Source organism: Miniopterus schreibersii (assembly GCF_964146895.1).
Source record: "Miniopterus schreibersii genome assembly, chromosome: 19".
NCBI lineage: Eukaryota > Metazoa > Chordata > Mammalia > Chiroptera > Miniopteridae > Miniopterus > Miniopterus schreibersii.
The window spans coordinates 23542781-23555966 of NC_138119.1; the positions used below are offsets into that span (position 1 = coordinate 23542781).

Sequence of the window (13186 nt, forward strand, 5' to 3'; positions counted from 1 at the left end):
GTAGTCAGAGGGGGTCTGCATTACAGGTACAGGTTTGCAAGTATTTGTATTAATGGAAGCCGTGGGAGTAGAAGAGGGTAGAGTTTAGGTTGGCGATCATGAATTTATAGTGGTGGCAATTCATGTCATTGTCACTTTCTTCTGTAGAACTTTCCATCTGTTGGTATTGGTGATGACTATAAGATTCATCTAGGGTAATATAGTGTTACCAACTGGAAAGGTTACAAAGCAGTTGAGGATATTGGCAAAGGAGTAGTTGAAATTATGGGTCATGAAATCTAAGCTGAATAGAGAAGTCAGTTAACAAAAGAGTAGGCAGCGAGATACGGAGACTTCTGAGAGGTGAAAGGACTTGAGATTCAACTGGGTTGATGAATTGAGAATTGGGGAAAAGTATATGAAAGAGCTCTAAGGATGGAGTAGTTGTCAGAGAGTCGCCTAAAGTTATAAATTTATAAGAGAATGTTCTAGATGATGAAAAAGCCTTGGATGGAGAAAGGGATGAGCAGATCAATGAACTGAGTAGCCGGGGTGCTTAGTTCCTACAGGAGGATGGCAGGTCTTCATGCGAAGAGGAGGGGTAGAAACAATGGAGAGATGTAAGCTGGTGGCCTGAGCCTCAAGAGCATAGGGCTGTCATGGGGGCGGTTGAGCAATGACTGGAAGCTGCTTTGGGAGGCGAGGAGGATTCTCCCACAGCTGCACTCGCACGGCCATCTGCCACCTGATAATCCTGCGGCCAGAGCAGTGGCCGAGGGGAGAGTCCGGCCAGCACGTGCAGACTCGGCCCCTGAGACAATCTCGGGTAGTCAGGATTCACTTCTCAAGCTCCAAGGAGAAGCTGGAGTCCAGTGGGAGGCAGGCTGTGCAATCTAGTACAGATAACAGGTGTGTTTCTGAGATCAAATCCCTTGCCTCCCTTCTTTACTGTGTGTTATATGCCTGTTGTTTTCCAGTTCTGTTCAGCCTCTGAGATATCAAAGCTGGGTAGGTGCAGCGACTGGGCTAGGTTTATACTTGGTAAGTGACTTAGCTTTTTGGTGCAAGATGTCTAAATATCTATAACAAATTAGCTTCTATTTATGCCACTCTCAATAGTTTGATAATTAAGTTTCTATCTGTGAAAATGGGAAGTCTGCTGTTAGGTATGTAGGGTTCGTCTTACCGTGGTCTTTTAATGTGGTGTGGATATGTCAACCTCAGGTGCTAATTATTTTCTTTGTCAGTTGAATGCAACCTTTTTTTTAAAACACGTAAAGTATTAGGGAACTTTTGTATTAAATGAGTGTGAAAATAGTATTTTGTATTTCTCTTTTTTTTATCTTTCAGTGCCACCAAATATATATGGTTCTGATGAACCTGCTCAGCTTACAGTCATTGAAGGGAGTCTCATCAGCCTACTGTGTGAATCGAGTGGCATCCCACCCCCAAATCTCACTTGGAAGAAGAAAGGTCAGTTTTCATCCTGTAACATTTATAAAATTAAATATAATTTAGATGAATTTACATTTTATCTTACAAATATGTTAATTTATTAACAAACTTTCCAAGGGTTTGCATACTAAAATACCAGGTAGCATAATAAATACTCAATGCACAATGTGATACTTCTGCACTGTCCAGCTGAAAAGCTTCGCTGCCCCTCAGGAAGAAAAATCACATTGTTCTTTAGTCAGGGTAGCTGTAATGATCAAGAATCCACCATTCAAAGAATTCTGATTTTTCCTTAAAGCAAACATTTTCGCTATGTTTGTGACAGTTTTGTAATGTGTGTTGAGATTCATTTCTGCAGCCGGACAAGATTTTCAATTTATTCATCGACCGATATTTATGTGCATCCGTTAAGTATCAGACAGATCCTCTAAATGTTTAGCTGACCTTAAAAATCATTTTTGTTTTCCTGTTTCAATATTTAATTTTGCTTGCGTTTCTAAGGATGTTTTCTTTCAAGTGCAATATTGGTTGAAAATTTACCAAAATGTTGCCGCTTTTCTTGGTAAACGTTTCCCCCTTCCTCCTTCCTCTGTTCCCCATCCTGCTCTTATCCCTGTGCTAATTCTCATTCCTCCTTTCCCGGGTGGGGTTACTTTACAGTGTCACCTGCCTTTTAGGAGCTTGAGCTGGAAGTCAGCGAATAAGTATATACACTTATCAGGAGATGCACGCACAGTGCTTAGTTCCGTTGCTTCATTCATGTCCTGCCATTTGGTTCCTCTGTAGGCTCCCCGGTGCTGGCTGACTCTGCGGGCCGGGTCAGAGCTTTGTCTGGAGGCAGACAGTTGCAGATCGCAGTTGCTGAAAAATCCGATGCAGGGCTTTATACGTGTGTGGCATCGAATGTTGCTGGAACGACACAGAAAGACTACAATCTGCAAGTGTATAGTAAGTCATTGATTAGCCAGGCCTTGGCACAGTTGTCTTTTAAGTATTCCCATCTTTCCCTTTTACCTTTTCTTCATAACTTTGAGATACATTCCAAGTTATATGGTTGTAATATACCTGTCGTAAAGCCCACAAATTTAAATTGTGCTGACACAATCAGAGATCAGTTGCTTATTTGTGGCTGTTATTTATTCAGCAGTTCAGCTGCCCACTCTGTATCAGCTTGGTGGTGGCGGGCACGTGAATGTGGCTGTAATTTGTTGGGGGCAGGATAATGGACGTATGAGATGAGGAGGGATGACACTGTACCATAGAGTATATGTATAATATGTAGAAATATATCATTTTAAAGAATAATTTGTATAAGATTTTAAAGTGCTTAAAATATGTAATTATCTCATTTAATCTTTACCTGAGTTGTGATATGAGGCAAAACTATTGCCATTTTGCGTTAATGAAAACATAAGCCCCAAGACGATTCAATGAGCAGCTGAAGTCCCGTGCTTTGTAATGTGGTAGGAATGGCACTAGAACACAGGATTGCTAACACCGGCCCACACACATATGTATTAGAGTTGGTCAAATTTTCTTCCTTGGAATCAGTATCCATTAGGTGAATTCAGCTGCACAGTTACAGAGTAACTGGTGATCAGTGCCTTAAACAAGTAGAGGTTTATTTTGGCACATAATGAGAGGCCTGAGGTTGGTCAGCACCTAAACAAATGAAAAAAATCAGAACTAAAAGTTACAACTTTTAGAACAGAAATTCAGAGGATCCCCAGAGATTACCACAGTAATTGTATGCCATAAGATTGGACAACCTAAAAGAAATCGACAAATTCCTAGAAACATAGGATCTTTCAAGATTGAATCATAAAAAAGTGGAAAATGTGAATAGATGGATTACTAGTAATGAGACTGAATCAGTAATAAAAAACTCCCAACAAACAAAAGTGTTCTAACTCAAGAGGACCATCTGGTGAGTTCACTGGTGAATTTTACCATTTAAAGATTTAAATACCTTTCCTTCTCAAACTTTTCCAAAACATTTAAGTGGAAGCAGTGATACCAAACCCATATAAGGGCCCACACACACAAAAATTTATAGACCAATATCTTTAATGAACATAGATGCAAAAATCTTTAATACTAATTTGAAAAGATATGTACACCCCTGTGTTTATTGCAGTATTGCTTATAATAGCCAAGATATGGAAACAACCTAAGTGTCCATCAATGGATGAATGGATAAAGAAGATATGGTACATGTATACAATGGAATACTACTCAGCCATGAAAAAGAGTGAAATCTTACCATTATTACATAGATGGATCTTGAGGTTATTTTGTGAAGTGAAATAAATCAGATGGAGGAAGAGAAATATTGTATGATTTCACTAATATGTGAAACCTAAAAAACTAAAAAGGAAGAAAACAAACAAAAGTAAACAAAAACAAACTCGTAGATACAGAGCACAGATTGGTGGTTACCGAAGGGGAAGGTGCTGGGGGGGGGGGGTGTGTGAAATGGGTGAAGGGGATCAATTTTATGGTGAAAGATGGTATCTAGATTTTTTTATGGTGATCACTTTGTAGTGCATACAGATGCAAATTATAGTGTTGTACACTTGAAACTTATATAGTGTTATATACCAATTATACCTCAGTAAAAAAAAAAAGTTATGTGTTTCCTTTTTATCAGGAGAGCTAAATGTCCCCAGAATCCATAGCTCCCACCCCCTGCCAGCAGACCTTTATTTAGATTTTATTGGCCTGAATAGATTCAGTGGCCACTCGAGTTTTCAGAGGAGACTGAGAAATAGTTTCAGCTTTTCCAACTCCTGTAGCAGAAAGTGGAAGGAAGAAAGGAATTGGTAATAGATGTTGGCTTGTGAGCTAGGCTACCATATCTATTTTAAAATTAATACTACAAAAACTTCTGCAAATGATAAGCTCAGATAGTTGTATAACTTCTCAGAAGCAGGGAAAGTAGCAAGCACAACATTATTTTTTTTACTGTGTTATTAGGTTTATGTTAGATATGAACCCATTTAGAAACAATGGAGAATTCTGCCTCTCAGTGTAGCTGTGCCACCTCTGTTAATCTTAGGCCTTCCTCTAGCAGTTAATCTTTTGACATAAAAAATGAATTTAAAATCAACAAACAATAAGTGTTGATGAGGGTGTGGAGAAAAGAGAATGCTCCTTTACTTTTGGTGGGAATGCAGATTGGTGCAGCCACTGTGGAAAGCAGTATGGAGGTTCCCCCAAAAATGAAAGTGGAACTGCCTTATGACCCAACAATTCCATTCTCCATATATATCCAAAGAAACTCAAAACACTAATTCAAAAGAATATATGCACCCCTATGTTCAACGTTATTTATAATAGCCAAGCTATGGAAGCAACCCAGGTGGCCATCAATAGACGAGTGGATAAAGAAGATGTGGTGCATATGTACAATGGAATATTAGTCAGCCATAAAAAAGAATGAAATTTTACCATTTGCAACACCATGGATGGACCTAGAGGATATTATTCTAAGTGAAATAGTCAGACAAAGAAAGACAAATAGCATATGCTTTCACGTTTATGTGGAATCTAAAGAACAAAATAAAGAAACAGACAAAATAGAAACAGACTCAAAGATACAGAGAACAGGTGGAGGTTGCCAGAGAGGAGGGGCATTGGGGGGCTGGGTGAAAAAGGTGAAAAGATTAAGAACTATGCACTGGTAGTCACAAAGTAGTCATGGGGATATAAAGTACAGCATAAGGAATGTAATCAATAATATTGTAATAACTGTGTATGGTGCCAAGTGGGTACTTGAAATATTGGGGGGACACTTTGCAAAGTATATGATTGTCTAACCACTATGCTATACACTGGAAACTAATACAAAATAATACTGAATGTAAACTATAATTGAAAAATAAAATTTATAAAGGATTAGAGGTTGCTAAGGCTCTGGGGGAGGGAGGGATAAATAGGCAGAGCCCAGAGGATTTTTAGGGCAGTGAACTATTCTGAATAATGTAATAACGGTGGATATATGTCATCATACATTTGTCAAAATCCATAGAATGTACAACCCCAAGAGTGAATTGTAGTGTAAACTATAGACCTTGAGAAACCATGATATATCAATGTACATTCATCAGTTTAAACACATGTGCCACCGTGGTCCATGATGTCGATATTTGGGGAAGCTGTGTTGGGGCAGAGTATATGGGGACTCTGTATTTTCTGCACAGTTTTGCTATAAACCTAAAACTGCTCTAAAAAGATAAAATCTATGTTTGTAAAAAAAAAATGAATTTAACTTTGGCTGGTGAAAATTTCTATATAAAACTTAAAAATTTTTCCTATTTTATCTTTGCTGTCTTTTTTTAAATCCAGTTCGACCAACCATATCCAACAGCGGCAGCCACCCCACCGAAGTTATTGTGACTCGAGGAAAGAGTATTTCCCTGGAGTGCGAGGTGCAGGGTGTCCCTCAGCCCACAGTGACCTGGATGAAAGATGGGCGCCCCTTGACCAAGGGAAGGGGAATGGAAATACTGGATGAAGGTCGCACCCTTCAGCTGAAGAATATTCATGTCTCTGACACAGGCCGTTATGTGTGTGTTGCTATAAACGTGGCAGGAATGACTGACAGAAAATATGACTTAAGTGTACATAGTAAGTATAAAGGAGCTCCGTACGTCTGTTCGCTGGCTGATATAATCTACAGGATCCTGGGTGGGAGATACAGGCCTTGAGTGTTGAGTCTTTTCTGTATAGATGTTATTTCCCACATCTGCACCACTTCTCTAGATCCATTTCATCACTTATCCGGCTGACCTCCCATTTCTCACTTTAATGAATAAGCATGTATTAGATATTCTTTTAGGAAAGCACATAGTGAGATAGATAATGGTCATTTTCAAGTGCTTTGGGTTCAGTGATATCCCAACTGGTATTCTTTGACTTTCTGTTTTCCGAATTAGCTATCTTGGCTCGTGTAAACCTAGGCTCCTTGGAGCTTACTGACTCAGCATCAGTTGGTCATGAGTTCTACTGAAGTCAGCTTTAATGTTCTAATTAATGAGTCATAAATGTCCTTAGGAAGAGACCAGACACATCTGTTCTCAGGGATACTTATATAACTTGAATTGCACATTTTGGATCCGTAGACACAATGGTAAATTTAATAGACACAGTCTTACAACTCAAATCCAGTTAGGACTCACACAAAGTCCAGTATTAATGTCCTATAGTTTGCTGCTTAATGGGTGAGCCAAAGCCAATGAAATCGGAATGTGGAAGAGAAAAGGAATCAATCTTAAGTATCTTTTTATGAAGTTACTTTTAATATGTAGGATTAGGATAATTTGCTAGAAAATCCTGCCTATAAGGCCATGAATCCATATTTATCAGAAAAGATGAGTGATTCATAGAAAATCGCTCACCTCCATTCGAGTAATAACATCAAAGTCATTTATTGCTATTAGTGGAGGAGTAACACTTTTACTTCAGAGAATGTCATGCTAAAATACTACTACTACTACCACGACTGTCCTTGACGTGGTACATATTTTGTTTATCGTTGACCAGAAAATGGAAGTCATATTATTAACAATAAACTGTTGAGGATTGGGTGTTTCATACATACCAGCTACCTGCCTTTCCATCTCCTGTTTGTTTTGCTTTGTCTTGCAGCCCCGCCAAGCATCATAGGAAACCACGGGACACCTGAAAATATCAGTGTGGTGGAAAAAAACTCAGTGTCCCTGACTTGTGAAGCTTCAGGAATCCCTTTGCCTTCAATTACCTGGCTTAAAGATGGGTGGCCCATCAGCCTTAGCAGTTCCGTGAGAATTCTCTCAGGTATGAGAAGGTCTCCTATTCTCATAATCTGGTTATCTTCACGTGGCCATAGTTTCTCCTTAATTTTCTCGTTTCTTCCTGTCTTACCTTTCTTTCTGATATAGCTGCTCACTATAATACCCATTGATCATATTAAGAAAAAAAAATATCTAGAAGGACATCAGAAGTTATTGGAAAAGGGGAAAATCTCCAAATTACCTCTAGATGGTTTTACAAAAGAAATCTTGGCGCTTGCTTATTACTTAAATTATGGTGATGTCAGAGCAGTCACGCTACAGTGAGTACCAACCAATTTGAAACGTGAAGAATGGAAAGAAATACTAAAATTGAAACCAGAATCTAGAGAGATTCATTTTGTGTAGGATGCCCCCATAAGCAAGTATTTCACCTTGTTCACGACTCTAATCTGAGTGAGTTTTATATTTATGAGAGAGACTAGTTTACTGTGAGCTAAGACTTTATTATTGTAAAGAAGATATTCAGCTTATTCTTCATCTAATTAGGTAGGAAAATCTACCGGCTTCTCCTTTATGGGTCCGTGTAAGTGTGCAGAGAGGTGTCTTGGGGCATGCCACGGGGATCTGCACTCGGCCCCTTTCTGTAATGACTTGGATACACACTAAGAAGATACTCTTGCCAAGTCTGTGGTTAATAAAAAGCTTGGATACTTAGAAAAATACCTAATGTGTTGAATGGAGACATCCGAATTCAAACGCACCTCATGAACTTTGGAGTTTAACCTAACAAAATGAAAGTTAAATAAACTCCTGCGCTGAAGTTCAAAAGCCAATGATGAAAACTTGGGTGATTCTTCAGATGAAAAGCTTTCTGAATTGTGTTTTTCATTCATTGTGCATTGACCATGTATTGTGGTTATCAAGAAAATAAATGCAATGTTTTGCCACATTAACAAAATATGTTTTCACTGGTAAGAAAAGTAAGAGACCACTTGTACTCTGGATTTAACTCACTTATTAGGAAAACTAGGAGGATCTATTGACAATATTTTTTTAAGGAAGGTAACCATGATAGTCAGTGATTACAAAATAATTTATGTCTGATCTTATTGAACCTGGAAAAATAAACCCTATGCAACCTTACGCTCACATAGTGAAAACCGAAATTAATTTAAATAGTTGAAGAGCCTTGATATAGAAGAAGATTATGTTGGTTCTGTCTAGTTCCAGAGGTAGAAAATCGTGCCAATGTAAGGAAGCTTCTAGGGACAAATTTGGGTTTGAATAGAAAGAACTTTAAAAATGTATATTGTTTAAAGTCAAGATTAGCTGTTTTAATAGGTAGTGAGCTCCCTGCCCCTAAATTGGTTCAAAAATTAAATTCCCACTTTTGAAGGCTTATGCAGAAAAGATTCTTTTCTAGTGTTTGAATTACGTCTAAATATCCTAAGGTTCCTCAGTTTCTTCAAGATCTTACTCTATAAATGATAGGGGCTTGATGAGGAATATACATTGCTAGTAACCTCATTTATTGCCTATAATACTCACCTTATGACCTCAGGCAAGTTACTTGACTTTGCTCACTTGAGTTTCTTTACTGGAAAAGTGAAGGTATTAATAGAATTGTCCTCTTAGAATTTTTGGAAAGATGAAATGAGTCATTGTATGTAAAGCAGTGAACACAGGGCCTGCTCATAGGGTAAGCATCCAGCACGTGTTTTTGTTATTACCACAGACGACCTGGTGAAAAGTGTGTGCACTCCCTGACCTGGGAGCCGGTCCTATGTCCTCAGTATGATGCTTTCATTGTCATGGACTCCCAGGCCCTGCTGGTATTGGGAAACAATAATAGCCAAGGTTTTATTAAAATTTGGTTACCCAAAACCTGAACACATTATCTTTGTGTCTTGAAATTATTCTCATATTTTTTCCTGTTTTTCCCTAATTCCCAATTGCTTAAAAAGTAAGAATTCTCACTAACTATAATCACTACATCAGAACTCCTAGAGATGAAGAAGGCAGGACAGAGCGATGTCCTCTGGCTTGTAGATGCACAGGAGTGGTGGTGGGGTGTTCTTTCGTTTTGTTCTGCTTGACCAGCAGCTGGCGATCCCTGAGTGAACACAGTAAAAGTATTTCACCTCGTGGCTCTGCCAAAGGAGTCATTCAGTTTTACGGCCTGACATGTGTGCTGTGCAGTAGATGAATGAAAATCAGATGAATGGCACATGACTCGCTTGGTCCTGCGTCCGCTGCACACTTCAGTTTCATTAAGATTCGTTCTCCTGAGACTTCAAGCACAGCTTTTCTGAAAGCAGGGCTTCGGGGAAGTCTCTATTATTGCTACGACGTTATGTGCCAAGAAGAGATAACTGCTATAAAAATTTAATAGGTACAAGAAACGTCTCTGTATAAGTATAACTAACTGTCAGACCCATTCCCTCCCCCCCTCCACTGGATTAAGTGAGAGACCAGGAGAAAAAGAGAAATCATGAGACTCATGAGGTTGAGGTTTGCCGAGCCAGCAATGACTCATAAAAGTTGGACTGTTTTAATATCTCTCAACTGGAACTGCAGTATGGTTACACTAATCTGAAGTAGCAGCCAGTGCTTGAATCTTTTCCTAATGAATACAAGTCTTTGACATGTTTAGATAATTTCTTTATTCAACTTTGCTTATGTAAATTCCGTTGGGGGAAAAAAAGACCCAATTCAGGTAATCAGCTTTGTTTGTCTAAATAAGATACTAAGTTGACCTTTCAGCGGTTTGAGGATGGGAAGGTTGCTTATTGGAAAACTCAGTGACATCCTGTGTGTTTAAGAAACCAGAAAGGAAATGGAAACTCCTGGCAAATTTAGATTCGGGTGAATATTTACATTAAAAATTCCATGTTTAATCATTTTGATTTTTTTCATTTAGATTCAGGGTGCTAAGCAAAAATATACCAGCTAGAAAATTATTACAAAATGTATGGAATGGTGTGCATTTTTTACCTAGACTGCTCCTTCGGTAGTTTCAAGAACTCGAGCCCCTCAGGCGTCTCTTGGTCTCCTCGCAGACTTAGCTTCGGCCTGGTCCCCTCGCAGACTTAGCTTCGGCCTGGTCTGCTGGCTCCTCCCTCTTCTTTTGCCCTCAATGGCGTTTCCCTCCAAATCACACCCTTCAGCATGTCAGAGTTTCATTCTCAGTCTAAATATATTTCTGGGGTGAAGAATCTTTCTTCATCGCATAGCAGTTCAAAATACAAAAACAAAAGCAGGTTGGCACTAGTGAATGAGGTGACCCCTGCCCCCCACGTAAATTTTGATATAAATAATTCTAGGATTCCACGAAGCTCAGTTGAAAACTGGTGGCCAGGCTTCATGGTCTCAGCCATCCCTTACGTATTATTGTTACCCATATCTGGGTTGCTGGTGCACTGTCCTTTCTAACATTCCCATTTTATGTATTCAGTGGCCAACTGGGAGTTGTTTCTCTAAACATCCTGTCACAGTTGTCTTTCTAAAGCACAGATCATCAGGTCATGACCTTTTTTTTGTTTATACGCTTCTCTAGCCTTCAATGACCACGAAGCCTAGATTCCTTAGCATTGCTTTCAAGGGCTCGCAGAATCTGGCCACACTCCATCGAGACTCATCTGTCACCATTTTCTCCACCTGCCCCGCTTCAGGTGCCACCCCTCACATCTGCTGTAGACCCTGCCTACAGTGAAGCCTCTCAGCTCCCCTGTGGATTGAAGTACACTTACCTTGTAAGGTTGTGCTCAGTCATCACCTTTGTGACACTCCATTTCTTGCTTGCTGTCACTTAGCATTATATTTAGTTTTTTATCCATCGATCCAGAAAATTCTTCTGAATTACCTATTTTGTTTCACATAGGCTTAAAACGTGATTTTTAAAAAAAATTGTCATCAGTTCATTTAAAGACCTTCGAAGCATATTGGTTAAGTTTAACCTATATTGAACATCCCTTGGACCGCTGGTCAAGTGTCAGGTTTCTTTTTGTGTCACCTGGCGGTTTGCTTCTCTAGGCGGGAGGACCCTGCGGTTGATGCAGACCAGAATGGAAGACGCCGGCCAGTATGCCTGTGTCGTAAGGAATGCCGCTGGTGAAGAGAGAAAACTCTTCGGGCTTTCAGTGTTAGGTATTTATATAATTTGCACTCTCTAGGAAAAAATCTAACTGGCTCAAATGCCTTCTAGAATCAGAGTCAAAATTTACCTACAGCTTGATCTCACATTTATGTATTCTTTGGCCTCTGGACTGTCACTGTTGACAAGAATTCAGTGTTAGGATGATTTGGAGGTAATCAGTTGCACTAAATGGGTAAAATTTCATGTTGTTTGTTCACAGTTGTTCAACAATATGCTAAGACTCTCCGTTAACTTGTTTAATGTGAGTGCTGCTTACAGTTAAAGTGGGAAAAATAAAGGACTAATAAATGTTCTTATCCACTGATTTGTTGACATTTTAATCTAGACTTTATGATTTACATTACAATAAAATTCATTATATAATTGAATTCATGACATATCACTTTATAATATATCTTAAAATTAGAATTGATCAAAATAATATGACATAATTCTAATAATGAGAATTTGGGGTTATGCTGTAAAGGTTATAACTTAATGAAAATATAAACCTAAATGTCTCTAAAATAACATTCCAGGGGTTAGAATTGTTACTGTTTCTATTTGGGTTTTTGTGTTGTTTTTTCAGTACCACCTCGCATTGTGGGTGAGAACACGTTGGAAGATGTGAAGGTAAAAGAGAAGCAGAGCGTTACACTGACTTGTGAAGTGACAGGTAAGGGACTCAGCCCTCCCGCTTCTACTGTTCCCCCCTCACTGATTAGTCGTCGTTGCCACCACATACCTTAATTAGCTGATAAATATTCAAGCTGCTGTAACGCGTCTGAAAGTGAATTCTAGTCCAGTATAGCTGGTAGAAATGTGGGGGGAAAACTCTCAGATTCTGGGGAGATAAAAAGGAAATTCCTTCATGGAAGGAAGGCGGGGAGGGAGGAAGAGAGGAAGGAAAGAAAAAGGAAGGACATTCTGGCCTTTTCTTTCAATTCAATAAATTAATCTTTTGTAATCTGCTATTTGAATGTAGGGCTTCTCTGCCCCACCCCCCACCTCCTCTTATTTTTTCTTCACTGTTGGTGAAGGTTGTGCCTTCCTTTTCATTTTCTGTTCTCTTAAATTTCACTTCAAGTAAATAACTAGTAGTTTTGGTGGAAGGATGGCATTATTGATAGTGGGGATTACCCCAAAACAAAGTGTCACCTTTTGTTAACATGTTTAATTTCCATGTTTTTATTTGTGAATTTTCCAGCTTTCCTCCTGTTGTTGATTTCTAGTGTCAGCTACCATGGTCAGAAAAGATACTTGGTATGGTTTCAATCATCTGAAATTTGCCAAGACTTGTTTTTTTGGTCTAACATCTGATCTATCCTAGGAAATGTTCCATTGCCCTTGAGAAGAATGAGTATTCTGCTGTTGTTGGATGGAATGTTCTGTGTATCTCTGTTAGGTCTATGGTGTTTTTTCAGATCCTCTGTTTTGTTACTGATTCATTCTCAGACTAATCCACTATTCATCGTGGAGAGTGGGGTATTAAAGTCCCAAACTATTATTGTACTGCTGTTTATTTTTACTTTTAGTTCTGTTAGTATTTGCTTTTTATATTTAGGTGCTCTGATATTGGGTGCATGGATATTTACTATTATATCTTCTTGATGGATTGACCCCTTTTTTGTTGTATAATAACCTTCTTTGATTTTTTTGACCATTTTTAGCTTAAAGTTTATATTGTCTGATATAAATATAGCTACCCTTGCTTTCTTTTGATTACCGTTTTCTTGAAATATCTTTATATATCTGTTGACTCTCAGTCATATTTGTCTTTAAAGCTAAAGTGAGTTTCTCGTAGGCAGCATATTGTTACATGTGTTTTTTTATCCATTCAGCC

The 13186-nt window shown here is 38.7% G+C and overlaps 1 protein-coding gene across 1 annotated transcript in view; it reads left to right on the top strand.

Annotated features, from left to right (window-relative positions):
- The window catches only part of HMCN1 (hemicentin 1), a 344699-nt gene that overhangs the window by 228575 nt on the left and 102938 nt on the right, over positions 1–13186 (top strand). The window contains exons 43-48 of the mRNA XM_081121757.1: positions 1330–1452; positions 2221–2382; positions 5782–6063; positions 7084–7251; positions 11241–11354; positions 11933–12019. Of these exons, the coding sequence (XP_080977883.1) occupies positions 1330–1452; positions 2221–2382; positions 5782–6063; positions 7084–7251; positions 11241–11354; positions 11933–12019 (936 nt within the window). The remainder of the gene's footprint in view (positions 1–1329; positions 1453–2220; positions 2383–5781; positions 6064–7083; positions 7252–11240; positions 11355–11932; positions 12020–13186) is intronic.